Here is a 27,998-nt window from a genome sequence, read left to right as displayed (position 1 = left end):
TGCTCGGTCAACATAAATATTTAGAAGGTATAGAATTTACTTTGCACAAGCAAGCATTTCCATTCTCCTCTTAGCAACACGAAAACCAAGTGTGCTGTGTGTTGAACATCGCTGCGGTTGTGGGTTCAAATGCAGCGTAGATCTATCTGATTGGCTCAGTTCATCGTTGAACATCATCGCGTTCAGACAGATTTGAAGCTACCTTATATTATTCCAAAAGTATATAGTTTATTTCGAACACAAGAGACAAATAAGTAAGCTAAGTTTGTGATTTATTCTGTATTAAATTGCGAAACTGCAGCTCGTCACTGGTGAAATGGGAGCTATTGCAAGAAGGCCGAGGTCAGCACGTCCCGTCACTGTAAGTTGAAATCCAACCAAACGAGATCAGATTACATGACTATTTTGCTATGGGAAAAAAATTCGGGCGTTATATTAGACAATTCGAGAGTAGTTTGATGAAATAATCCAAACAACGAAAAAATCAGCCCCGTTAATATGGCACATCTCGCCTTTTGTGTGCTATATGAATCTTGACAGCAAAACTGTCAATACGCGTACATGGCCAAACCCTTGTTTTGCTGTATTTGATGCTTGTCAAAGTAGAGGCATGCTTGGATCGCGCTCCTTTCCGCATCATTTCGTTGAAAGCAGTCGGAGGCGTAACCTCGTCGCTTCGTGTTCGTGAAACAGCAGCCATTTTGTCAGTGAAACTAATCGCTTGGTAACATTCAGCAAGCAAGCATTCTCTCGGTGAAAATCATTGTTCGGTGTTTTCTATTACGTGTAAGTGCCAACATTTAACAGCACTCTGCGAAATTGTTCAATGGGTAGCTGCCAGTAGCGTTGTTTGTTAGCTTGGTAGATTTGTCAATCTATTAATTTCTAGGCCATTCGCAACTTTTGGAATCGAATGGTGTAGCGATAGGTGTAAATGTATCTGTGGCGGCGACAGGAAGCAGCTTACTTCGATCGCAGAAAGCGTAGCGTACCATGTAACATTTTGTTGCTGGTGTTCTTCTTATTCCAATCCAATTTCCCAATGAACGCTTTGTGTGACAGGTCTTTCCTGCATATTTTCGGGCGATTTTTCTCAAATGGGAAACAAGGTACAATTCAAAGAGAGAGGTGGTTTATGAGTTATTTTCATTACAATATTTAAAATTAATATTATTTAACGGAGAATATCGTGAAAATAGATATAACACGAATTGTAGTAAGACCACACTGCGATTTGATGCAAGACAAATCGTTGTCTTTTTTGTATGTAGTGACTCGTGGCCCTGCCCTAGCTCATTTGATAAACTTATCCATCTGTTCCGCGTGTACATATACCAATCATCCAAATTAGATATTTATTGCTTTGGCACATAATCATCGTGGAAAGCATTTTTATTTTGCTATTTGGGATGGTTTGTGTTACACGTCAGTATCTTTGTTTTATTGCATGCGATTGTTACAAACGTTCTGTCAAAATTCAGTTTTGGCAGATAATATCGTAGGACGGAGGTATTCTACGAACATGACGTCAAAAGGTTATTTTCACATGGTATTTGGATGCACATGTGTCAAAATTGTATGCGATAAAGCAATGGCATCAGCTTAACTTGGAGGACGGACATAACATAACCTCCTCATAGTTTCCACCTTATAGTTTAATTTTAAATTGTATTAAATATATTATCTTTAGATAATAGATCTATCTCAATTTTGTTAAGGGGAAAGACGTGAGATATCATCATCATACTGTTCATGGTACAACATGGATTCGAAAGTTCATAACTACATACCTAAAATATTTATCGAAATATTTATCCAATTGAAGTTCGGTCCTAGGGCCATTATTATGAAACTGTACCTTTGGAGCCAGGGGCGAATGAAGTCTGTTGACTCGAAGTTTCTTTAAAAAATTAGTTTATGCAGCCATCTATAACTGTCATTCAAAAGTCACTAGGAATTACATCGTAGAGCTATGAACTGGGATAACGGCTAACTGCGTTTTCACTAAACTTTTCTTGGGAATCTGAACTGAGCTGATAATCCGCAAGTGTGGAAAAAATACTCCATATAACCGTTAACTATAAACAATTTTTACAGGCACTCGTGAAAACGGTGGTAAAAAATTTGGCAGTCGAAATAGACAAAGACAAAAATGCTTGAAAAGTCCCGATGTTAATGGTTAACACACAATTAGAACGCACTTAGAACAATAACTGCTGAGATGATTAATGTGACGAAAGATCTTGTCAGTGGATATGTCTGTTGGGAATGTCTCGCTTGGTACGTAGACAACGGCTACAATTGAGTGGTTGGCGAAAAGGGCTCAGTCGTCATCTCGCATTACTTAACTACATCACCGTTATGATTTTAAGCCCCGTATGAACCGTGTGAACCTCCCCCGTATCCAGGACTGATTATCGTGATGCGTAGAACTGAATAAGTCTTGAAACCGCTTTGCGGTCTTGGCCTGCCTCAGGAGTGTCCGAAACCGCTCACGGTCTCGCGCCACACCAAGCAGTCAAAGTGGCACCTTGACCTTGACAAAAATGGATGAACAAAAAAAAAAAAAAGATTTGCTTTATTGGGACCGATGTACTTTTGGACAACGAAATCAGTAGTATTATCCGGAGACGCATTTTGTGAAAAAAATATCTCTACTTCAATCATGACTTATCCGATTATCGCTCGCGGTTTTGCATTGCCGTAGTTACAAAAAATCCTGTTTAACATATCATTCTTATAAGAATGAATGGTGTGTTTTCTGATGAACAGTTTGGTTGTTCACTTTTGAAAATACAAAATACGGCTAAACGTGAGATACCGTATGGTCGTCAGAGTCATACTCAATCACTAACCAATCCGCTAGAAATACGCAGTCTAAAACCTCGCGGACATCCCACAATAGAAATGAAAACGAATGTTGTCTGGTCGCATAGTTTATCGCCCCTAAGCTCCCTGTTGTGAAAATCTTCTCATCAATCAAGTAGGATAAACATCTCGAATACTATGATGAGTACAATTCAAAATCGAATTCAACTGAACGAAATTCCGAAATACATTCCAAAACACATGGAACTGTCAAGTTTAGAAGGAATCGCATACTGCGAACATCGTGTATGACGTGCTGCTGATAATTGCTGTATTGAGACCTAAATGACATCGAGAACGCGTGAAGTGCAGAAATCGTAAATTGCGTCAACCTTGGGCAGTTCTATTGGCATGCATATTGAATTACTCGACGAGAGGATGCAAACGCTTTGGGCGTGCTAATGAATTCGAACAAAATGAATATGGAAATGACTACCTTACGGCGATGACAGCTAATAGTTTACGAATCAGATAGCCTTATAACGTACCATAGCTATTATGTGCTACTTAAAGGATGTTCGACAATGCACTCAATTTCGACAGTAAGCGCACCGAATAGCCATTCGGACTAGATGAAGCAAAATTTATCGGCGACCTTGCAAATATAACATAAGTCAGAAAGACTTGGCAGCAAGCCATAGTGGACCACTGGGCGGATCAATGTGCGATGTAATTAAAATATTGTATGGTCCCGAAGTCTTCAAGATCTCAGAAGTAGGGGAAGCCCGAGGTATGCATAATTTACATGCATAATGCGTCTCTGGACTACGCTGCTCATGTCGTTATACGAAGTAACAACCTTTCCTAGAGAGCAGAACTTCTCTACCACCTAAACGTGGTTCTCGCCATCGATCATTATGCCGCTTTGCAAATTCGACGGACTTCACATCTGGCAGTTACTTCGTCTTCGTCGCATTGATTCTCAATCCACTTCTTCGCCGTCGTCTTGCCGATGATATCGATGTCGTTCCTCGGTCAAGAATGTCGATGTCGGCCCAGAAATTGGAGAGACCGGTAGAATATCGTCCAACGGATTTCGTTGTATAGCCCCGCGTTTATGACAGTGACACGAAACGGAAACTCGAAACAACGAATCGTTTATAGCTAAAGCTACGGCACATTTACACTGTTTGTCGAAACTGATCACCTGACGTTTTCTGCTCGAGGAAGTGTGACGCAGTCACGGATACAATTTCTTCAATTTTATGTTCAGTCAATGTTTTCAAGCATTGCGCTGCTTTCATGAAATTGATGATTCACGACGAATCGTAAGCGTCCCACGATCTGGGGCTGAAACGCAAATCCCTAGCAAGTAGAATTAGCTATATAGCTTATTTATCTCTATCTTATGTATCTACCTCGGATTCCAGACATCTATTGAATACATGGGCACGGAAACGGGTGCGGAGATAAGCAAAATTTAGGATATGGATAATATTGAGAAAAGTGTTTACAGTATGCTCAGGATCTAAATGTCTTCTGTCCCATCATTGTTCTTTGTCGACAGTAATGTTAATATTGCCATATTCTTTAAAATTGTGGGACGACTAGGTCGTGAGCTCACTATGGACTGACCTTATTAAAACTAAAATTTCTTATAAGTTACTTGAATATTTAGCAAACATCTCTTAACAAATCCATTATTTGTTTTATACTTTCAGACGATGGATGAATCACGCGATACTTTGAATAATAGCTTGCGGGAGGAAGTGCAGCAAAAGTTAAGGCAGGCGAAGGACTTACTTAAAAGGGTCCAAGATAAGGACTTTTGCAGCGGGATGAAAAACAGCCTAGTCAGGATCGAACCTATTATCCTTAACAGTACGATAAGGTGTGAACCACTGCAACAACGATGCTTTTAACTACTATTAACACACATGCTTTTTGTGGTTCTAGGCTTAAAACTTCAACGTTACTAGAGGTTAGAAAAATTCTAGAAAAAGGTGTGCAAAAGACCACGTCTAAACTGGTGTTGGAGCGCTATAATGCTAATGTGCCAGCATGGGATACAACGGACTTGTTAAGGTTATCCGGCCAATCCAGTAGACCCAACTCTCATCAAGAATATTCCTCGATGGGAAATCAAGAAAGGCTTGCTTTAAAATATCCTAGAAGGAAAATTGGCGTTGCAGGCCACTCCAGCACGTCTAATGACCCAGGTAACACTGCAAGTCGGTCAAGTAGCCCGCTATTTAGACGGCGGCACGAAGTATTTCCTTCACAGCCAGTACCAACCACGTATGCCGAGCATAAGAGACTATCTCAAAGTCAACAGTTTCAACAACCTAAATCAGCTAGAGATAGCCAATTTGTCTCCAATATTAACAATGCCCCGGTAGAAACTGACAATCAATCGATCAACAAAATTCCAGATTCTACTTCACACTCACCCACACATGTTTCCGTTCCCAATGAAACTCGTCATGATACCGACAAACCTAAATCGCTTGCCAGAAATACCGAATCTTCTATGGACACTGAGATACCAACTTCAGCAAATAGTCCTACTTCAAGCCATGCCGTGCATGTTGAAAAACGAAATAGTGAATTTTCAGATCATAAAGATTTCAAAGATCCCAATTCAGTAGATAGTCGCAAAACAAGCTGTGCTAACGATGTGTCCATCGAAAGAAGAAATAGCGACTATTCTAATCTCTACAAGGATAGGAAATATATCAAGGTAAAAAAAGATTCCAAGGAAAGGAAAGATTCCAAGGATAGGAAAGATTCCAAGGAAAGAAAAGATTCCAAGGAAAGGCAAGATTCCAAGGAACGGAAAAACTCCAAGGAATCAACGTCAGCAGATAGTACAACAAGCAATCATGTGGATGCCGATAATCGACCTCAGAAAGTTCAAAGTGATACTCATACAAATGGTGTCAACCGAGATTCATTCGAAATAACAACTACGAGCTGCTCTCCAGAACTTCATCAGCAAACAGATGCCAAGGAAGATGATCCTGAAGATGCTTTAAAAGAGACACCAAAAGTAACTAATGCGTTGGCTCAGAAAAGTTCGACATCAAAACCATCGAAACCTAAAAGCAAAGGACACTCTCGTGAGCTTCACGATTTGCTTTCGTACACCACAGAGATCATGCCAAAAATTGTGAACAGACGAAAAAGTATTTCAAAAGAAACAGCAATGATCAATGCACAATTACGAGCACAATTCAATATAACAAAAGAACTTGTTGTAGCATTGACAAGAGTGGACCCTGGGGTAGTTGCGCATCGGACTCGCAGTAAATCAATCGACTCTACAAAGTTTTTAGAGAGACGAAAAGTTGCCCAGCAAATCACACCTGAGACAAATACTACTGCCGGCAAAACACAAATTTCTGATACGAAAGAAAAGAAGTCTGTCGATCAACGCAAACACAAAAAATCACCCGAAAAGAAGAAATCTGCTTCCTCAACGTCTAGTTCCAGTTCCAGCTCGAGCACGTTAAGACAGACTGCACGAAAATCTTCTTCTAAACCTGAGACCAGTGCCAGTAAAAAAAAGACAGTTGAAAAGAAACTCGTTATCGAAAGTGCTACCACCGAAATCGACAAGACGCCAGTCAAGTCAAAAAATATTTCAAAGAAGCGGGAGATGCGTAGTCGTTCACCTAGCCCTTCACGTCCAAAACGACTGCGTTCAAGTCAAAATAATTCAATTGTTGCTTGTAAAGAAGAGTTTATGAACAAGTCAAGTGAAGAAACGGAGGATGAAGAGTCAAGCATCATCTTGTCTAATTTGATTCTGCGAGAGAACTCAAAGCCTAACAACGATCCAAGGGTGCACTGTCACAGTGACTACATGGAAGAATGTTGCTTGTGCTCATACAAAGGCGAAAATATGGTTCAACACTATGTTTATAATCATCCAAAGAAGTCAGTATACATCAGCAGAGTTGCTCCCGAGCAGGCTGATCTCATTAAAGCTGATCCGTTAGGTATTAATGGAGAAAAAATTACGCGTCAGTCGTTTAGATTTGGTTCTCAGGAAGTTATCAAATTTCGATGCTATTTTTGTGACCTGTACATCAGTGAATCTCAAGAATTGTGGATAGATCATATATCAGGCCATACAGGAGAATACCGATACAAATGCGTACTATGTCCCACTGTGGCACGTTCCTCAATTGAGAGAGTGATGCACCATGCAGTTTGTAGCAATCCTTCGATTCAATTGTGGCATAAGTATTCGTTTGAAAACAACCACCTTTACGGTTATATGTGTGACGAGTGTAACTTCGTACAAGTTCTGTACGAAAACATGGTACGTCATTTACGGGAAGACCATGCTGGTGATGGAACGCAGCAAAACAAAATTATTCGTTTCAGTCTGGTAAACTTCAGTCTGCAGGATAACGAAGCTGATCTGGACTGTGGCATCGTAAAGCTGGAACCCATTTTGGATGACACCAAACAGAGCATTGACGAAGAACTTAGGCGTGAAATGGAGTTCATGTTTGGTAAGGATCCTCCTGCGATTGTTGATACGGAACAATTTGAAGATTGCATCGAAGAAAAGATTCACTTCCGACCATCAAATATTGTTGTGAAACAAGAAAAGCTGATAGAGCCGCAGCAACCAACATTGTCCCCTCCTACCACAGATAATCATGAAGCTCGTGTCAATAACTGTGTTCCAGTTAATGGAAATGAGATTCACGAAGTGAAAAGTATAATTCGCATAAAAAGGTTACCAGGTGATATACTATCCATCCCAAAGGAGAACAGTTTACCGAAAACAAGTTCAAATGCTATGCTTTCGAGTGACAATTTTCCGAAGAAAAGTTCTAATAGTACGCTTTCAAGCGACAATTTTCCGAAAACAAATTCAAACAGTATGGTTCCAAGTGATCAGTCGTCATCAGCCCGAATAGGCAACCGCGATGAACGTCCGCGCAGTACATTCATCACGAGCTCTACATCTGCGGTCAATCCAACAAAGTTGGTAGCACGACTGCCCAATGGAAACTATCAGCCAATTCTGCCGCAACCCGTGGCTACGGCTGTTCCGGGCTCTACGCAAACTCGGCCTCCAGTAAGAATTTTAAACGGGTATAAATTGAACAAGCCACTTTCTGTACCGCAACCGCCTGTTGTGACCACTAAACACATTCGGTTACCGCCAACTGCAATAAATGGGCTACAACTAATGCATCAGCCCTCCTCACCACCTATGGCTGCTCTCAAGCCCTGGAACGGGCTACGCAATGCCGGCAAGCTGAGCCTGCACAAGTTAACCACTTCTTACTTGCTTGCGGAGTTTAAATGCACTGTCTATGATTGTGGGTTCCACTCGGAGACATTAGAGGCAATGAAGGAGCACTTTCGAATCCACCAAAAACCGTCAAACCAACATTCAGTATCGCGCTTCAGCCCGTGGTTAGAGTGTTGGTACTGTAGAAATGTGGCAACAAGTAGTGACAACTTGTTGGAGCATGTTCAAAAGATGCACAAACATTGCGGCTATCAATGCGATCAATGCTGTTACCGAAGTCGGGATCCCAACAGCGTAGTCGTGCATCAGCGCAAATATCATAACGAATTGTTTCAAAAGGCCAAAATTCTATGCGTCCCGGGACGTCAAAAGCCTTACACCCCCATGGACGACGATGCCATAAGAATCGAAATGAAATCTAACGTAAAGGGTCTCCACTGTTCACGTGAGTATAACAAAAATATGATTACACCACCCAATATGTTTGAAAATGTTAAATTATACGTGTTTTCCGTTTGATAACAATTACAGATTGTGTTATTCGTAAATTTATCGATTTGGATGAATTTCTAACGCACATCTCCGGACATAACAAAACCTATATCGATTGCCACGTATGCACACAACTAGTTCCCACAAATATTATGGAGGATCATATTAAATTACACAACATATATCTGTTTCAATGCGTATACTGCGACTACGGGACCACTGCCACGGCTAACATTATGGAGCATGTGGCCGACGAACATCCTGAAAGAATGTTATTTTACCACACGAGAGTTTCGCGGGTAAGAGATCATAAAGTAAGGCAGCCATACGGTTTGCACGAAGATATCGAGGAAGTTTTGAAAGCGATAGTTAAAAGATTATTAGACAAAACTGAAGAATAATAGTTGTTGAAGTACGTTGGTGTACTCTTAGTACTACGCAAGCGTACTTGAACTGCGCGCACTTCAGATTTTCACTCATTCACGTACTTTCAATATTTCGATGTTAATTTGACACTTTTCTTCTCTTCTGCAGAATAATTTTCCACCCTTTGTCCGAGGAATACAGCGAATCGCGCCGAATCGTTACGTGGTTTGTTCTACTCAGCCAAATGAGGTGATACACATTAATTAATAAGTGATAGCTGACTTCAGAATCACTTTTATGTAGTAAATACCATGTAAAAATCCCGTTTTAGTTGTTCACGTAATTTTATTCAGAAAATAAATATAAGGAAAATCACAAGTTGCTCTATCGTTCATCCTCCTCCTATCATCCTTAGAGTTGATTTGCTGCTGCTTTTGGATGCTGCTTGATTTATCTGTTGTTGTAAGAGCTGGCACCATCTTAGTAGAAATCCGGTTGTTGTTTGACCTAATGTGGCCTTATTACTCGATCCTGTGGAAGTACACGTTAATGGTTTTGTCCATTTTCCTAAAGGAATTGTACCTAATTTTGGTTGGAACTGCATCATATGTATCTCCTGTTATAAGTCAAATCGACTTCTTATACATTACATTTTTTTCGGAAAACAGCAGTCCCTACTTTTAGACTGGTGCTATGCTTGATAACCAAAGGTAGAGCAGCTTCTTGCTTGTGCAACGTACACTAGTTTGAAGCTGCCTTGACGCTGATATACCGCATCTATTGTCACTTCAGGCGTGTCTTGTCCAATGGTCCTCTTTAGTGTCCTCCTTTTGTGGTTCATCCAACGTTGTCGATCAGAGTTCAGATCAGAGGGTTGTGTTCCAGTAAGTATTTTCATGAAGTGATGGGGTCTATGGGTTCGATCTTTTGTTTATCTTCAACACGTCAACTGCCATGCACAGTGTCGGAGGCTGACATAAACCGTTTGCAATGGCAATCGATGCGTTGAATTATAGGCCCTACAATGCGACGAATTAATGTCACTCCCCAAAGATGTTAACTCTCCCTAGTTGGGATTACCACCGGGAAGGGTTAGAATTGTTCTTTCTCAATTTTTTTTTACAATTTTCTTGCTATTCACTTGGATGCAATCCAGTGAACTAATATTTAGCTTTGTAATGCATATAATCAATGGTGCCGCACTTTTTATTTTTTGCTCGCTGACGGCTTAGAACGCTTTGATTTACCAGCGTTTGCACTTTTGTTACTACTGTTACTACTAACCACCATAGGTTTATTTTTACCTTTGCTTTTGCTGACGAACCGCTTCTTGCGCTGGAGCTGTTGAAGCTCGAACGTAGGAATCGTTCGAATCATGGCCCGTTTCGGTGCTTTTTGAGTTAGAGTGTCTCGTGCCTTCTTCGAGCTACCATGCATTTGCAGCATGTAGTCCGGCACCTCCCCACCTGCAGATTTAATCAGCTGCGCAATGCTACACAAAAAGAAACACAAACAAAAACCCCGATTAGAGCATTCGCGTTGCAAACAACCTTGTCAATAGGGTCGCATTTTTTCGCCAAACCTTTTCAGATTAACCGTATCGTCTTTGGTGAAAAAGGTGACAGCTTTCCCGGGTCGACCAGCGCGACCCGTCCGTCCGATACGATGGACATACGATATGGTGGACGGCGGAAAGTCGTAATTGACAACCAAATTAACACCCTTAAAGTCGATACCGCGGCTCATCAGCTCGGTACAGATGAGGATCCAAATTTTACCCTCGCGGAAGGCGCGCACCACGTTGTCTCGTTCGCGCTGCGTACGATCGGAGTGTATGACGTCCACGTTGAGCCCATCGTAGATCAGCTCGGTGAACAGCTGCTGTGCTCGATCCTTGCTCTGCACAAACACGAGCACCGGTGGGTGCAGCCCTTGCGCTACCATCTCGCGGAAGGCAAGCAGTTTCCCTGATTCGCTGCCGGTGAAGAGCAGCTTTTGATCCACCAGCTCGACCGCACCGTTGATGAGCCCGATGGAGAACCGGATGCGGTTGGGGACGTTTTTTGCTACCCACAGATTGACGTCTCGCGTTTGCGTCGCACTGAAAAGGGCTATCGTTTTGCTCGGATTGTTGCATGCCGTCAGCACCGTGTCGAGCTGGTCGCGGAAAGAGTTTTTGGAATCCTCAAACAATTTATCCGCCTCATCTATCACAACCCATTGAATGCTAAAAGAAACATTAGTATAATCAAAATTAATTTTGCGAACCATGTTGTGCTACTTGTTCCTTCGAACAGTTCCACACTCTTGATGTGTTTGTGCACAGGTATTGTGCGCTCCGCAGTGTGTGTTCCGCGCTGATTCTATGCTAGGTGCTGTGTTAATTTAGCAGTTTTTTCAATGAATTATAATTTTTTTTCCATCATGAGTGGCCTAAAACGACTATACGAGCTGGGTCATCCGGTTCCATGCGCTGCACGACTGTAAGGTCCTCGTACATCCCTCCACACGTACGGGGTTTTGTCAGATTTGGACAGTGTGCATGTTTCACATGCGTGTATGAGTACCGGCACTATATAGGTGAGTTCGAATTCCCGTCCGTCGCGACAAATTCTTTGAGGTAAACTGCTTTCTCATGCAATAGAATGACCGGTTGACAGCCAGCAACATTGCGCGCGACCTTTAACCTTTGAGGTGAAATCTTGGACGATTTCAAAAGTGCGTTCAACAATCTGTAACCCTTACGGAGATTTGGACTTGTTAGAAGTGCCACTGGTGTTGCCACCATCAGTTTGGTCTTTGCCTCGTTTATCTGCAACCCGAGGTTGTCTGCCGCTTGCTTGATACCTTGGTAAGTTTCAGCTACATACGAGAGCCGCAGATCAATGATGTCTGTTATCATCAGCGTGTACCAGGATCTGGGATGACGAAAGTTACTTAAATTTTAATAAAATACTAAAGGAATTGAATAAAAATCCAATATCCGCAACATCATGGCTTTTGCTTTAGGGGGGGTTGGATTCCAAATCGGTCAATAAATTGAACGCATTTTGAACATTGGTCTTGAACAGAATCTTTTAAGTTGCCTGTCTCGAGAATGGGTGGTCGAATTAGGATGGAATTTGATAAGTGAGTCGGGAACAACGAATTCTACAAAATGTAATGCGTCCTATGTTTTTTTTTACCCTGCCACAGATCCGTTGTGAGAGCCGTTTTAAACCGCTGGGCAAGTTTTGATCATAAATTCGCTAAATACCATGGGTTGCCACACCCACCCCCTGTTCATGAGCTTGTGAGTGGGGAATGAAATCCTACATGGACCCTACATGGGGGAAAAGCTGCAAAAAGGTTGAAAACCACTGTCTTACAATTTATATAAACATTTGTAAGATGAAAACGGTATTTTTTTCTAAATAAATTAACAGCACCAAGCATAGAATCAGTCCAGTGCACAATAACTTCGTGATTTCTTAGAAACTGTGTGGCAGCACTAGAACTTTGCGCTTGTGTGCAAGTGCGCTCGCACACTGTACTGTGCTGCGTGCAGATGACCCAACTGACCAATCGCCAACTGTGACTGGCCACGGTAGGGTTACAGGGTGTGAAATTTTTTACCTTTTTACCTGGGCCAGAAGCGATTGTTCTGAAATTAATTTGCAATTGGCGTACTTACTTGCTAAGATCGATTTTCGGAGGATTCTGCGAAAGCAGATAGCAGATTCGATTGGGGGTCGTCACCAGTATGTCGTAGCTGCGGCCGCTAGCGAAGCTGTAATCACACTTCTTCGGGTCGTCCACCATGTGTATGACGTGCGTACGGAGGTTCATTTCATCGCCGAGCCGCAGTGCTTCCCGCTGCGTCTGCTTCGCCAGTTCGCGCGTTGGACAAATGATAAGCGCCCTGAATCCGCACTTCATTGGTTTCTTCAGATGGTGTAGAATAGGAATCAGAAAGGCGGCCGTTTTACCCGACCCGGTCGGAGCGCAGGCATGCACCGAGTGCGTTTTCAGTAGTATCGGTATGGCTTGCATTTGCACCGGTGTCGGTGTGCTGTAGCAGCTCAGAATGTTCGCCACCAACCGGTTCGACACACCATAGTCAGTGCTGAGCTGATCGAACGATTCGATGATGTTGGGCACTTCGGGGCTGTGCCGACTTTTCTTTACATGGATTTTGTGCTGGTTTCGCAGCCGGTTCAAGCGAAGCTGATTGATCAGCTCAACCTTCTCCGGAGGTACAATCTTTTTTTGTTGCACTGATTTTTTCTGGTCCCGGTTCTCCAGTTCGCTTCCCGAATCGTCACTCGAAGAATCTTCGCTTTTTATTCGCGTATCTTCTACCGGTGTTGCTACCAGTGATTTCGTCACTTTGGAAGCCTTCACTTTGCGGCCGGTGTCCGGTTCCGCCTTGATGCATACCTTCAATTTTGCGAGGCTTGTTGTACTGCCAGTTTCAAGCTAAAATGAACACCGCAATGAAATATAACAATCTGCGATCGTGAGGGCAGCCAATCTAACCTTACCTTTCTTTTGACCGGTAGCTTATTTTTGTTGGAAAACTTGGCACCACACGAAAGCTTACGAAAAAGATCATTGGCCATCATGTTGCATGAGGTGAAGAATATTATTTTTCCGATTATTCAGTTGAACTATTGCAAAAACACCCAACGCCGCCGAATGTTTTGGTTTGTTTCACGTACACGCGTTTTTTGGTTTTGGCTCATGGCATTCTTTGGCAACACACGGAACTTTCACGAGCTCCAATATGACGTTTGTCGAGGGGTAGGTATGTCATCGAAATTTGTGTACATTTTTCACCGGGCAGAAGCAATCGAACTGTCAAAATAAAAGGCAATCGGAGGCCAAAAACCGACTTTCGCGAGCTCGCAAACGCTCCAAATCACTGCGATTTACGCTCGCTGGCGATCGTTTTTGTAAGTCGTTGTGAGGGTTTTTGGAGGGTTCAAGATGGCCGCCAAAAATCTCCCACTGGTGTGCGATTGTGTTGGTGGGCAAAATTAAATGCCCAGAAAAATAAATACCTTCCACCACTCCTCCATCACCCCATCATTCAGCTATTGACCTGCGGGTCCCCGATTTGGAACGTTGGCGAGTCGGTTTTTGCCCTGCCGGTGAAAATGCTATACCGGACGCGTAGTAAAGAAAATGTTTTATTAACAAGAAACTCAGCCGAGGAACTTATTTTATTTAAGGATTCCGTTTATTGCGATAATTAAATATGTACATAACGTGATTTACAATGTATTTAGCCCCGTGTGGGCACCTACTTCAAAGATATTTCACACGAGGACCAATAAATAAGGACACGCGATAAAGATAACATTGGTACTACGTATTCACGATAGGATATAGAAAAGAACAGTCCTTAAAAAAGTGATGCTAACATTTTGAAATATCCGAACGGTAAGTTATTTTTTGAAATGAAAACACTGCATTTTGATTATCGTTTAGAGGGTATTTACATCTTGAAAGGCACTAACTATCACAACTTTTTTTCTTTATCAAACGCAGGTTCCTTACATGGCGGAACCTTCGAAACAGGTTAGTGAATTGTCTTTTTGGTACTCATTTAACGCTATCTACTGACGAATATAATGGCACAACACACGCTATTGCCTAGCCCTGCAACAGCGCTTGAGGGTGAACAGGCTTGGCCGAGGAAAAAAAAATACTGCACAGGAACATTGAGTGCGGGAGAAGGATCATCTTCCCGCATTCTTTTTACGGTTACGCAGCGATCCGTTGCCAGATGGCATGTAGCGCTACTCCTAGAAGCAGCACAGCAGTGGTAGGCTGGGTACCGGCGATGGCACCTCCATCATCGTCCGGGTCCGGTTCGGGGGTGTTCTCGCCGGGTCGCTCGATCGGGTTGTAGAACTCAAACTCCTTGTGGTTGAACGCATAGATACCGAACGTTTGCATGTCGCTGATCGGGGTGGTCAGGTTCATCGTCACAATCTGAACGTTGGTGGAGTAGCTGCGAAGGAGATGGATGATTTAGTATTTACCTGAAAGTAAGAGTCACGAAACCTTCGGACTCACAAGACCCGACTTACTTGACTTCGGCGGTAAACGCGTAATGGCTAGCGTCATACGAGTACATGCGCATGTCGAGCGTGTTGGGCATGGCAAGCGTGCCGTTGGCGATGAACTGTCCCGTAATGGAGATGGAATTGAACTGCAGATACTCAGAGTTGTGTTGCAGCATCAGCCCACAGCTCGCGATGCTTTGGTTTGCGCAGCCGATCACGCCACAAATCGACACGTGCGCATCGGCAAAGCCCTGGAAGGTGCGCACACCATCGAATACGGCCAGGCGGTAATGGTGCGTCTGGTCGCGCTCGGCATCCACCGTCAGGCTGAGCGAGAAGTCACAGCAAAACATGCCACTGCACACAATTTGACCGATCGTTTCCTGCTGCCAGATCGGGTTCAGCTGGATGGTGGTAAACTGTTCTAGAAAGTCGCGCCCCAAACGGACATTTTCCAGCTCGTACCCGGGCAGGCGATGGCCGCTCGGTTCGGCTATCGGCACTTCCAGCACGTCGCTCGTCAGCGAGTGATAGCGGGTGTGATTACCCGAGCCCGACTTGGGCACTGTCACCGTGTAGAGGGCCCGCGTAGGCAGACCGGTGTAGTGTGTGAGCAGCGCTCCATTGCGCCCATTAAACACCCCGGTACCGGTTGCCCCGGAAGGGCCATAGTTCGTACCGGCAACGATCAGGTTGGCATCGTTCGCGTACGCCCAGCTCTCGAAGATCTGCGTCGAGCTGAGGAACGGCGGCTCGGACGTCCAGAAGGCGGGAAATACAAAGTCCCGCAGGCCGTGCTTAACGAGCTCGAGCGTTGGCAGCGCGAACAGAATGTCGAAGCACGTGAACACCCCGAAGTGTACACCGAAATCCGTCTCGAAGCTCACTAGCTCCGGTGCGGCCGTCACGCTAGTACCCGGCTCCTTGAACAGATTGTACTTCCGGTAGCGCGCAATGACCGTACCGGTCCGGTCGAAGACGACGTCCGTGTTGTAGCGAACGGTTTCGGCCTGCTGCTGCAGATAGAACTGCTCGGACAGGTTGATCACCAGATATTTGCGCACCTCGCGGGCGAGACAGGACAGGGTGACTAGAATGGTGCCGTGATCGTCACATGGCGCAACGCGCTGTGCCGGATCCGGCACGAATACTGTGTCGGAGAGGGAGTTGAGCGTCAGCTCCGGGAACACGATAATGTCGGCGGGCTGAAAGTAGCAAAGCAAATGGGAGTGTAAATTAGAATTACTTTGGTAACTGAGCTGCTGGGGTCACTTATCGCGCGGACACGCTGCGAGTACATCTGAGTGCTTTTACAAACAGAGAAACAAGTTTGCTGAAGGGGCATACGGACGGTAGCATTGAACGATCTAACGACTAACGGACTTGTTGCAACTGAGCTTATAAGTTACGATGTTAAGCTGCTTGTCAGAACGACATCGCCAAACAGAGAGCCAGTAACCATTTACAACGCACGTTCGTTGAGAGATTAGGACACTGTAATTAGTCAAAAAAATTGGTCAACAAAAACTGCACATCATTATGCGTTCGCGGGGTGTGTGTGTGTGCGCGATCCCACAACGTCCGTTCACACTTGGTGACTGTGGACAGTGGATGGGCGATCGCTTGTTTACTGCCATTACTGCTGATAAGAGCGCGCAATTAAATCCCAAGAATGAATGAAAACGACCCGTCCGTTACATTGGCATGCGCACGCAGAGACATACCTTTGCTTCCGAAGAGCGTATGAGCCGGCTGTACTCGGCCAGATGCAGCTGGGTTCGCTGCTCGATCGGCATCGTCATCGGTTCGGGGTGAAATTCCACCACGGACACGACGTAACTGTCACTTTCCGGGGTTGACCGTGCGTACTGTACAATTTCCTCGATCGTTCCCTCCTGTGAACTACCGCCATAGTCGTAGTAGTCGTCCGAAGCATTCGCTGCAACGGGTGGCCACATGGTACCGGCGACGAGCAGTAGCGCTGCCGCTAGATGGGGCAGAATTTGCCCACGATTCCCCCTGGTTGTCATCCTCTGTCACTTGTCTGCGATCCTACTAGGAATCCTTGTTACTCATTGAAATGATGATCGTGCCGACCGATCGCGATCACACGGGCTGTAATCGCGGCCTGCTGCCCCTGTTCCGGTCCAGGGCCGATGCGAGACTGAGGGGCACACGCTTGCTTGGTTGGTCCGATTGCTTTCTACTGCCTGCGGGAGTTCTTTCTGGGGACGGCCGTTATCGTCTCCGTAGAGGGGTGTTCGCGGTTGACTTCTTGCCTTCTGCTTTGCCGTACTCTGTTCGCTTCGAGATCCGATAGGCCAGGCGTCTTGGTCGTCGGTCGGTTTGTGTGTGAGCGGTCGCGGGCGAATGGATGACTAGTGCGGTGGTGGCACTGATAGCGAACACCCCGCCCTTCCCTTTCCGATGCAGGTTGTCAATGGCGCAGTGCATTCTGTTTTATGGATGAGTGGAGGAAGCGAAAGAGTAGGAAACGTGTTACATTCGGTCCATCGAACGTATCGTTGCGTATTGTATTTGTATGTACGTATGTAATTAGCATGCGGTGTGAGCATGGGAGATGGTTTACATTTCAAAATGTACTATCCTTTTTTTCTATACTATCACTGTTATTCTTCATAATTATTTTGTCCATCAATACAAGGCTAAGTAAATGCGATAACACAAATGGTAACAATGTTATCGGAAGTTCGTTGCATTGAATGACAAATTACGAAGCAAGGTTCGTGATATGAAAACAATGAATTTTTACAATGTTGCAATTGCAGATAAGATCTTTCTAGGCTTAAACTAATCTGCTGTCGTCAAGTCGAACGAAAACAACGATCGCCACAAGCGCCATGACTGTTGCACGTGTCAGGTAAATACGATATTTAAATGCAGCTACAATCATAATTACACATAAATTGCTTGTCCATTTCAGGCCCAGCATTGCATTAGTAGCCTCTCCTGCAATTGTGTGATACCTTGCGGATATGAATTCTGTACCGCAGGCAACAACAGATGACTGGACTGATTGTGACAACAAACTTTCCGTTCCGGGATTGTTGTTTTTTTGTGTGTGCGTGTATTGGAAAACATTTTATCCGGTCCAGCTTACTCACCGAGCGACGACGGTTTCGCACAAACGATCGATGAGACATTCAAGTAGCGTAGGCTTAGAATTACTAAGATATTAGCAGAGTACTCTACACTCTCTATACTGCACGAAATAAGTTTTTTTTTAAAATTATGTCTCAATTCACCACGAGTACACGGTTTTACATGAAAATTCCTAGCCCAAAATTGTGTGTTTTTGTAAGCGTGTGTACGCACACCTGTCTTAACGAAACACAAACACACCTAGGCGCTTCGCAGACACACAATCACATTCTTGGGTTGCGTTTTGCCCCCGTCACCGCTCCCGACACGCAATCGTGTGCGGGCATGCGGTTCTGATAACGCATGGCTGCAGGAATTCAGTGCCCATCATACACAGTACACTCACACTGCACCGGATCAGCTGACGGGCGAGAGACGCATGATTAGGGTTTTGTGTACCTTTGGCCACCCCTCTGTTTGTTTTGCTTCTTTTTAGGCTCCTTTTTTTCTCTCTCTCTCTCTCTCTCTCTCACTATCTCCCGTTTTCTCTGCTACTCTTCGATCACACACAAAAACAGTAACGAAAAGAATGATGCACACGAAGAACCGCGAACGTTAGATCCGGCACACTAAGGCAGGCGCGTAGGAATGGAATGCCGTACCACCGATAAAGCCGCCTGGTGTGTCACCACGGTCGGTAGCCTCAGCTGTGGCTCGCACGCAAACACACAAGCGTTAAAGAGCGGAGAGGACAGACTAGCACACGCGATCGTCGGTCAACCGACAGAAGAAGCTTTGACGGACTAAAAGCACCCGCGTTCTCTCTCGCCCGGCGCCTGACGCACTAAGGGCAAACAACGATCGGCAAAATCCTACCGATCAGTGGGCCGGTGGTGTAATAATTCCACGTGGAAGCTGTAGTAAGTGGGAGGTGAGTTGAGAAGAACAACTGGATTCAATGTTGGCTCGGTTCTTTTCAAATAGTGACTCATTCCTACTGGAAAATAATTGTTAGATGCCAATGTCCCATAGTGATTTCGCTGCGAGAGCCAGTGACTCAGCCACGACGCGCGTGCGGCTCCCGCTCACGCCCGACGACAACCGACGACGGTGCTGACGATGATAATAACGACGATGATGATAGCGACTAGTACAAATAACTTGTGTTTGGTTGGGGCTTTAGTTTTTGCGCAGAACGCGCGAACCGGCGTGCCACGTTCGTTTGACCTTGCGGAAGTAGTTAGAATTCAAATTTCCACACTCTTACAATAGGATTTTGCGCCACTAAAACGCTCACTGCGTGTAAAATCACTGCGTATGGTTCAGCAAAATCAAACTACATACCCAAACCGATTCAACTCACGTATCGAAGCTGATCGCCTGTCGGATGGCTCGAGTGATCAATTACTTTTCGGTACAAGCTTGTTCGTTCGCTCGCAACGGATGGCGAAATGATATTCGACGTTGTAGAGGGTTGTAGTAGAACATGAAGTAAAGGTGATATTTTTATGGCATAATTACACGTTATGGCATCATTACTCACGTTTTAGGCACTACAACTAAACTGTTCATTAGACTAGTAGTAATATTAGTAGAATGAGAGATACTTTTTCTTATAAACGAGTAAAGTGTTGGCAAAAAAAGTGGAGCTCGATAAATTGAAGCAATGAACGGTCGCGTATCATACCGGAAACAGTGCGGCGAACCATTGGCTCACTTTTTTACGCACGGCACGAGTCACGTTTGACCAGCTACGCCCCAAAAGCAGCCGCACCGTACGCAATTAAACGCAATCGTACTGTCCCTTTTTTGGGTAACATTCACATCGATATTCTAAATGCGCGAGCGCCCTGCGATCGTTTGGTATGGTATTGCTTTCGGTTTAATGGTGTTCGAGCATGAAGGTGGAAAAGGGACGCTCAAGAAGAAGAAAAAAAATAAACATCGTTTACAAGATAAGACATTCGTTCGTTAGCGAACCGAAATTCCAAGACGGGCCAGTATTCTTTTGGTGTGTACATTCGGATATAGAAAAAAAAGAACGGACAGACGGACGGACGGACGGAAGTGAACCAAAATCAAAGACGATTTTCGAAGGGAGTGGCTGGTCAGTTTGTTTCCTGTCCCGTAGGGGGAAAGTGTGCGTATGATAAAATTATAAGTGATGAGGTAGATGAAATCAGACCATTTGAGTTATAAAAGATGTTAATATTAAAAAAAAAAACAATAAAAACGACTTTCGTCAAACTCTGTGCCGTGTCCATCGTTGAAGAGATGACACGTTGACTGTGGCCTTGGGCTATTTTTCTATTTCATAATTCCGATCCTTTTCCTTATCACAGCAGATATTTTTATTGCCTTGACGATGAGGGCCGTATTTTGCACACGAAGTAACGGCCCTAACATCCTTTTTATCGATTTATTGAAGGAGAACAAACGTGTCAAGAATGTGAGGAACATGTTTTGCTCTTCATTTCTGCTGCCCCCTCCCCCTCCCCCTTCCCCCCTTCCCACCCGGGGGACATTGGCGATGGTCAACCCCGCCCTATCTAGGCGGTATTGTTTGGTTGCTGTTCAAAATTGATTCCACAAATATGGGTTAACTTGGGCGAGGTATGCAATCATATCGACAATCCGGTACAGGTTGGAATATTCAACGAAATCAGATGACCACAACATTTGTTTGCAAATCAAATAAACGTTGTGAGGGTGAACCATTTTTCCTTACCGTGGTTTCTTTCTTATGCTGTGTTAGGGCGAAATTTGTGGATTTCAATCGAATTCAGTGATTTGAGTTATTTACAGGAATATATTTGTTTTGTTTGATTGTTGGTAGTGTTCATTGAAGGAGCGGTAAAAGCTGGTAAAAAAGTGTTTAAGATCGTGGTAGAGAATTAACCCCACAGTGGCTTGTGTTCGTAGCCGACCGAGCTGCCGTACACAGTCGAATCGTGGTCGTACACCGTCGACGGAACCGTCTTGTGCACGTAGTGTGGCTCCTTCACGTACACCGGGTAAGACTTCTCGACCGGCACTGGGTATGGCTTGGCCACCTCAACCACCTGCTTGTGGTAGACTGGAACCTTCACCGGCACCTTCACCGGGACGGGATACGGACGGTCCACGTGCACTGGGACCTTCTTCTCGATGTACACCGGGACCTTCTTCTCAACCACGTACGGGACCTGCTTCTCCACGTGCACTGGGACGGGGACCTTGACGGCGACCGGAACCTGCTTCTCGACGGCCACTGGGTACGGGACAGCGACCTTCTTCGTCACCGTAACGTGGTTCGTCACCTGATGCTGGTAGTCGTTTCCGTAGTAACCATCGTATCCTCCGTAGTACTGATCGTAGCCGTTGCTCAGCTCAACGATGCCACGCTTATCCTTCTTGTTTGCGTCGGTCTCACCGTCGCAAAGGGCAAGGGTCAACACGGCAAACAGGACAATGAAAACCTGTATGATAAGGAATAGATTAGTTAAAAATGACTACCACGATGTGAAAAGAGAAGTAGTATTACCTTCATGATTAGGCTTGGAGTAGGTAGAGCACACAAGATCGCTGAACGTTAACTGATGGTTACCATCGGTTCCATGGTTGGTTTTTATACCGCCGGATCGTTCGCTTCTCTTTTGATCGTCGTCTTTACGAAGTTATCAGTTTTATGAAATTCTCCTTGGTTACAAACGACAATGGATTGATCGATTCAAAATCAATGCCATAAATATGGGGCTTGAACTTTTCCTCAATTCGCAGTTTGCACAATTGAAGACAATTGATGCATTAAGCCAGGATGTTTGAAATAAGCCTCGGAATAATAAATACTATACCCCTACCAACACACCGCGGTAGGTATATCCTTGTGACAATCTCATGTTCGTTGCCTTGATGAAGAATTCATACATCAGTGAAGGTTACGATCAAAAAAGAAGCGAACGATCCGGTGATATATAAACCAACCATGGAACCGATAATAACCATCAGTTAACGTTCAGCGATCGTGTGTGCTCTACCTACTCCAAGCCTAATCATGAAGGTAATACTACTTCTCTTTTCACATCGTGGTAGTCATTTTTAACTAATCTATTCCTTATCATACAGGTTTTCATTGTCCTGTTTGCCGTGTTGGCCCTTGCCCTTTGCGACGGTGAGACCGACGCAAACAAGAAGGATAAGCGTGGCATCGTTGAGCTGAGCAACGGCTACGATCAGTACTACGGAGGATACGATGGTTACTACGGAAACGACTACCAGCATCAGGTGACGAACCACGTTACGGTGACGAAGAAGGTCGCTGTCCCGTACCCAGTGGCCGTCGAGAAGCAGGTTCCGGTCGCCGTCAAGGTCCCCGTCCCAGTGCACGTGGAGAAGCAGGTCCCGTACGTGGTTGAGAAGAAGGTCCCGGTGTACATCGAGAAGAAGGTCCCAGTGCACGTGGACCGTCCGTATCCCGTCCCGGTGAAGGTGCCGGTGAAGGTTCCAGTCTACCACAAGCAGGTGGTTGAGGTGGCCAAGCCATACCCAGTGCCGGTCGAGAAGTCTTACCCGGTGTACGTGAAGGAGCCACACTACGTGCACAAGACGGTTCCGTCGACGGTGTACGACCACGATTCGACTGTGTACGGCAGCTCGGTCGGCTACGAACACAAGCCACTGTGGGGTTAAATAATTCGTATCGATTTGGAATGTCTTTCGGAATGTTAATAAAATGCGCTGATGTGTTAGAATAATCATTTGAACTTAATTTATTTCTGCATTTTAATTTTATTTTCAGATGTTTTGATATTTGTATGTATTTTATTACGAATTTTTATTGATACATCATTGAATATGATACCTCAAACCGTTTATAGTTTATTCACTAAAATCATTTGCCGGCTTCTTGCTGGCATTTATACCTGCATGATTGATTGTATTTCGGATATACAGATAACTATGTTCACTCTTTTTCTTTAGAAACCTCAAACAGGAAAAATATTGGATATTGAAAGTGCTTAAGCACGATTAACAATTATACAAAGAGCCATCTAAGCTGTATTTTGGTTTCATATGCATCTGTATTTATATGTAGGCATTCGTATGAATAAGAGATTATTTGTTACTAACAGTAAATACATGTTACATAGTAAGTTTCATTTATTGGCTTTAAATAAATATTATTATTAAAAGCGATGTTCCATTATTGCTATAGCACATTTAGGCGCAGTCGGTCTAGGCCAGATACAATCATCAATGGGCAATCAAGGAGGGGGAGGGGGGATGGTTAATAAATCTTAATTAAATTTAGTTAGATAAATTATTTTACATTTGTACCTAGGGACTGACTTGGATTGCATCACATTTCTTATTAATAAAGATAAGATAATCTAGAGATTTACAGTACGAGATAAAGAAATCCGAACTTCAAACAGTATTCTTTATCAATTCAAAATAAGATATATTCTATTGCGACTTCTAATTTATAAGTGCAAATGCAGCTGTAATTAATAAAGTGTTCAAACTTCATCAAGAAAGCAAAGGAAAATGTAGTTTTCTTGAGCACTTACGTACACATTTCCGATCTCCACGTGGGCATAATTTTGGACTCCGTTGCTAATCTTAACCTCCGACACAGCCCGCCACATAAACCATCCACCACTAGTAACGTAAACAATGACCTTCAAAATTATCATTAGTTTTTCATATTTTTTACACGCCCCGATGCTATATCACTCGTATTGCAATTTTCCTTTTCTTTTGGCGTGGCTCTGCTAACGATCCGCGCGTTACATCGTTGCGAAGCGGTGAGATAAAGAAGCTCAGAAAGATCTGCATGATGTTGTGGTGTTATTTTGCTGACTGGACGACCCGCAGTAGCAACGTCGCGTAACGCAAGCGAACCGTGGAAATGGGTGTAAATGTGTATGTGTGTGGTTGGCTGTTTTTTTTTCTCGAGTTGGTTGGAAAGTTTCAGCAGATCAAAAGACGATAGAGAAAGAAAACACTCTTTCGAGAGTGGAGTATAAAAGCAAGCTGTCGGCATGGATCAAGCATCATCCAACAAGCGAACGTTGTACGGTGCAGCTGATCAGCAGTATACTTGGAAAGGCAAAACATGAAGGTGAGTGGGATTAAGTAACGAAGTTAAAGCGTGAACATAACAAACGGCTTGTTCTATGATCTTCCAGGCGTTCATTGTGTTCTCTGTGGTCCTGGCCCTTGCCAGCGCGGGTGCAGTCGAAAACTCCAACAAGGAAAAGCGCGGACTGTGGGAGGTTGAGTCGGGACATGACTCGTACGAAGCCTACGGCCAGCATCATCAACCATTGAACTATGGATACACCAAGAAGGAGATCATCACAAAGAAGGTCCCAGTTCCCTATCCAGTAGAGGTCGAGAAGCACGTTCCAGTTCCGGTGAAGGTCCCGTACCCGGTGAAGGTCGAGAAGGAGGTCCCATTCGTGGTTGAGAAGAAGGTCCCGGTTTACATCGAAAAGAAGGTTCCAGTGCACGTGGACCGCCCGTACCCGGTGGAAGTGAAGGTTCCAGTTGAGGTCCCAGTTTACAAGAAGGAGTATGTCGAGGTCCCGAAGCCATACGCAGTTCATGTCGAGAAGCCTTACCCAGTGTACGTGAAGCAGCCCGTCTACGTCGAGAAGCAGGTTCCAGTGACCGTCCACATCAAGGAGCACCACAAGAAACCGTACTGGGGTTGAAAGGAGCTTCAGTGTGTTAAGACGGGTCGATGGAAGCTACTGACAGTTGTTGATGATCTTAAATAAATGTTATTGTAGAAATTAAACCTTCATCTTTTTACTTTTTACTTATGCTGTACAAATTTTACGGTTTTCATTTTGAAGAAATGCTGAAGATATGTGATAATCGCTATAGATTTCTAGCATATATGCATGTTTATCCATGTGCACCTGCTTACAGACGCATCATCTGTATATATTTAGATGCAATTTCTATAGTGTATATTTAGAATTATAATTATAATTGTCATGAAGGGATATCTACCCTTATATATAAGAATTATTTGTCAAAGCCATATGTTTGGTGGTTCAGTTGTTTTGGTATAATACCCTTAGAAGCTTTGTTTCTTTGCCTAACCAATTTCGTTTAGAGTTACGTTCCACAAATAATCTATCATTCTTGCCATTTTTATTCGTTTATCTGATTATTTGATGAGTCCCAGTTGCTATCATGTGTACAAGAGTATGCAAACCCCTTTATGTAGTTTTGACTTTCCAATGCAATGCATAGTGATGCATACGTGATCCGCTTATCTGAAACTATCCCATTGTTGCTTAATTCTTATGGAAAATATTTGGTTGATTGAATAACACACAAAATACAAACAATGAAAAACTTCCAAAAATTTCGAATCTTAACATTGATTTTTACTTAATCTTAATAGTAAGAATGAACGATTCAAACAATTGTTACAATCAACAGTAATATGTGAATGGTTTTGATAATAATATCATCATGGTGTATAAAACCATCTATACCAACCGTAAGTTTGAGTTTGTAGCTAAAAGTAACATGATCAGTTTGTCAACAGGATGGAATAAACTATATTTCTTGAACAGCAAAAATACATTTTTTCCATTTATACATTGTGTCCTTCGACAACGATAGGTGCAGGAAGTTTTTCAATAACAAGCGTATTAATGTTTTTTAATTGAATCAATAGTCTGTCAATGTCTCTTTTCGCTGGGTGTTTCACATAGCGAGCGAGAAAACAGTCTCACATATGTGAGGTCGTTTATGGTTGGTTAAGCATTACTTTGTCGGTTGCTTCACGCGCAAGGGAAACGAGTGACAATAAAATGCGAAAATGTGTAAGACGGCTCATCGGCAAAAATCTTGCAACCGTCGTCCGATCACCAAACGGCTGTGATGTTTCGTGTGGACTGCGAAGTAAACAAGTTTTGGTATAAATACTGTGGCTCTTGGCATAAAGGGTATCATTCGAGTGTGAGCGTTCGGGTAGCGGTAGTTAGCAGACAGTAGACCCAAACGTTCAACAGCGGAAAGGCAAACATGAAGGTAAGATGGTATTACTAAAAACTGAGTCAACACTGTATTTGTTATTTACTATTCTTTGATAGGCGTTCATTGTGTTCTCCATGGCTCTGGCCATCGCATGCGCGGCTGATACCGATGCAGCCAAGAAGGAAAAGCGTGGACTGTGGGAGGAATCCTATGACAACTATGGCTACGACAACTACGGACTGGGCTACTCCGATTATGCCGAGAAGGAGGTGAAGCACATCGTCACGAAGAAGGTCCCGGTGCCGTACCCAGTGGAGGTCGAGAAGCACGTTCCAGTCGAGGTGAAGGTCCCGTACCCAGTTGAGGTCGAGAAGAAGGTCCCGGTCGTCATTGAGAAGAAGGTCCCGGTGTACGTGGAGAAGAAGGTCCCAGTCCATGTTGATCGTCCATACCCAGTTGAGGTGAAGGTCCCAGTTCATGTCCCGGTCTACAAGAAGGAGTACGTCGAGGTCCCGAAGCCGTACGCAGTTCATGTCGAGAAGCCTTATCCAGTCTACGTCAAGCAGCCCGTCTACGTCGAGAAGCAGGTCCCAGTGACGGTGCACATCAAGGAACATCACAAGAAGCCGTACTGGGGTTGAAAAGCTTCTGTAAAACGTTTTGAAATGATTTTATGAGACGAATGATGCCAAAAATATAATTCTTTACCTGAAGTATGCAATTTTACGGATAATTTTTTTGTTCAATAATACTTGCATAGGACCTTTCATTGAGATACACTGTTAAAATTGTTATATGTATAATAGAAGTACACTTATGTTGTTTTTCATATTTTTGGAGGGCGTGACCATGTCTTTCAAAATTTCTTACAAAAGTAAAACACATGTTCGTACCTATTATGCATGAGACGGCCGATGCATGAGTAGTGTGTCGTTTATGTGATGTATCTAATGCAAAAGTATTTGGAAAATAATAATTGTTGCATACCGAAAGAGATAAAACAATTCTACTATACCTGAAATTAGAGAGAGACTTGAAATTAAAAACTATCTAAACCGCTAGCTGCCCCGATAATGCCAGCAGTGGCGGATTAACATTACAAGAGACCCTTTTAGCGGTCAGACCAATGAAAGCCCTGTTGAAATGACCAGCGACAATTTTGATTGAGAGATTCTTCACTAGAATCTTTGTTCGGTCCCCTTCGCGACGTTTTGGGCAGGCGTGCCTCAAACCCTATCTCCCTACATGTGTGTCATTACTTTATGAATTACAATAAACAATTTCATGGGTATTCGGAAATGAAATGAATATGAACTAAATTTATGCTTAGTTGAAATTTATCTTTAAACATTTATACTACATTCCTGTTATATATTTCTGCCGTGCAGAAAGTGCCCCTTTTACGCGAAACTGACCATTCTGCTATGACGAAACTACGACGCAAAAGTGTAATTTCTTTTGCTATTGAACAGCCAATTGGTTACTAGAATAGTAATCAAGAGTAATTATCAGGAATTGCGCTACTCTTTGTCGCTCTTTGCTAGTCTGGGTTTACCAAGCTCTTTGGTGACATTCTTTATAGGAACCGAACTATCATTCGGGTTTACAGCACTTTTTAATCGTCATGCTATAGAAGGGTTTTGTTAGAAGTTGTACAATCAATGTGATACGGTTTTAGGCTGCTTTGGCCTAAATGTCCTTATATAAATGAAATAGACACCATATCGATAGACTAAATACGCAAGAGGTGTACATCTGCACTACGTTACTCAATATATTGTCCATAGCAGTAAAACAAAGATGAAAGTATTTCCATTTCACTTTCTGTATCGCTTCGTAGAAAGTTCAACAAGTAGAAGCTGTATGGTATAAAACTGGGCGCATTGGGTTCAATCGATTAGTAACGATCCGATCGT

The 27,998-nt window shown here is 43.7% G+C and overlaps 6 protein-coding genes across 10 annotated transcripts; 3 read left to right on the top strand and 3 right to left on the bottom strand.

The window, feature by feature from the left end:
- The first annotated feature begins 109 nt into the window (after nucleotides 1–109).
- On the top strand, nucleotides 110–9,316 carry LOC121598585. 4 transcript variants are annotated; one of them, XM_041925623.1, is made up of 6 exons: nucleotides 110–361; nucleotides 2,098–2,280; nucleotides 4,530–4,699; nucleotides 4,765–8,531; nucleotides 8,618–8,877; nucleotides 9,113–9,316. In XM_041925623.1, the coding sequence occupies exons 2-6, from the start codon at nucleotides 2,269–2,271 to the stop codon at nucleotides 9,209–9,211; spliced, it is 4,308 nt and encodes a 1,435-aa protein (XP_041781557.1). In that variant the 5' UTR covers nucleotides 110–361; nucleotides 2,098–2,268; the 3' UTR covers nucleotides 9,212–9,316. The 4 variants fall into 4 exon arrangements, with proteins under 4 accessions (XP_041781557.1, XP_041781556.1, XP_041781558.1 ...); XM_041925624.1 differs by lacking the exon at nucleotides 110–361 and adding an exon at nucleotides 489–786; XM_041925622.1 differs by lacking the exon at nucleotides 2,098–2,280.
- Nucleotides 9,317–10,132: 816 nt separating this feature from the next.
- Nucleotides 10,133–13,675, bottom strand: LOC121598587 (probable ATP-dependent RNA helicase DDX52). The gene is made up of 4 exons (XM_041925628.1): nucleotides 13,468–13,675; nucleotides 12,618–13,402; nucleotides 10,527–11,171; nucleotides 10,133–10,436 (listed from the first exon to the last, which is right to left on the bottom strand). Exons 1-4 carry the CDS (start codon nucleotides 13,546–13,548, stop codon nucleotides 10,151–10,153), a joined length of 1,797 nt encoding a protein of 598 aa, XP_041781562.1. The 5' UTR covers nucleotides 13,549–13,675; the 3' UTR covers nucleotides 10,133–10,150.
- Nucleotides 13,676–14,143: 468 nt separating this feature from the next.
- Nucleotides 14,144–18,986, bottom strand: LOC121599515 (vanin-like protein 1). Of its 2 annotated transcripts, none has more exons than XM_041927385.1 (4): nucleotides 18,123–18,986; nucleotides 16,722–17,452; nucleotides 15,022–16,202; nucleotides 14,144–14,942 (listed from the first exon to the last, which is right to left on the bottom strand). In XM_041927385.1, the coding sequence occupies exons 2-4, from the start codon at nucleotides 17,025–17,027 to the stop codon at nucleotides 14,693–14,695; spliced, it is 1,737 nt and encodes a 578-aa protein (XP_041783319.1). In that variant the 5' UTR covers nucleotides 17,028–17,452; nucleotides 18,123–18,986; the 3' UTR covers nucleotides 14,144–14,692. The 2 variants fall into 2 exon arrangements, with proteins under 2 accessions (XP_041783319.1, XP_041783320.1); XM_041927386.1 differs by having other exon boundaries at nucleotides 18,506–18,986.
- A 1,893-nt stretch (nucleotides 18,987–20,879) lies between these two features.
- LOC121599522 (zinc finger protein 512B-like) lies at nucleotides 20,880–21,696 on the bottom strand. Its single transcript, XM_041927394.1, has 2 exons — nucleotides 21,623–21,696; nucleotides 20,880–21,557 (listed from the first exon to the last, which is right to left on the bottom strand). Exons 1-2 carry the CDS (start codon nucleotides 21,626–21,628, stop codon nucleotides 20,994–20,996), a joined length of 570 nt encoding a protein of 189 aa, XP_041783328.1. The 5' UTR covers nucleotides 21,629–21,696; the 3' UTR covers nucleotides 20,880–20,993.
- Nucleotides 21,697–22,050: 354 nt separating this feature from the next.
- LOC121599529 (zinc finger protein 512B-like) lies at nucleotides 22,051–22,844 on the top strand. The gene is made up of 2 exons (XM_041927400.1): nucleotides 22,051–22,138; nucleotides 22,204–22,844. Exons 1-2 carry the CDS (start codon nucleotides 22,133–22,135, stop codon nucleotides 22,765–22,767), a joined length of 570 nt encoding a protein of 189 aa, XP_041783334.1. The 5' UTR covers nucleotides 22,051–22,132; the 3' UTR covers nucleotides 22,768–22,844.
- A 1,270-nt stretch (nucleotides 22,845–24,114) lies between these two features.
- Nucleotides 24,115–26,795, top strand: LOC121599934 (titin-like). The gene is made up of 4 exons (XM_041928087.1): nucleotides 24,115–24,202; nucleotides 24,270–24,792; nucleotides 25,018–25,028; nucleotides 26,199–26,795. Exons 1-4 carry the CDS (start codon nucleotides 24,197–24,199, stop codon nucleotides 26,721–26,723), a joined length of 1,065 nt encoding a protein of 354 aa, XP_041784021.1. The 5' UTR covers nucleotides 24,115–24,196; the 3' UTR covers nucleotides 26,724–26,795.
- The last annotated feature ends 1,203 nt before the right edge of the window (nucleotides 26,796–27,998 follow it).

This window comes from Anopheles merus, chromosome 3L, assembly GCF_017562075.2.
Source record: "Anopheles merus strain MAF chromosome 3L, AmerM5.1, whole genome shotgun sequence".
Classification (NCBI taxonomy): Eukaryota; Metazoa; Arthropoda; class Insecta; order Diptera; family Culicidae; genus Anopheles; species Anopheles merus.
This window is presented reverse-complemented; position numbering and strand designations above follow the sequence as displayed.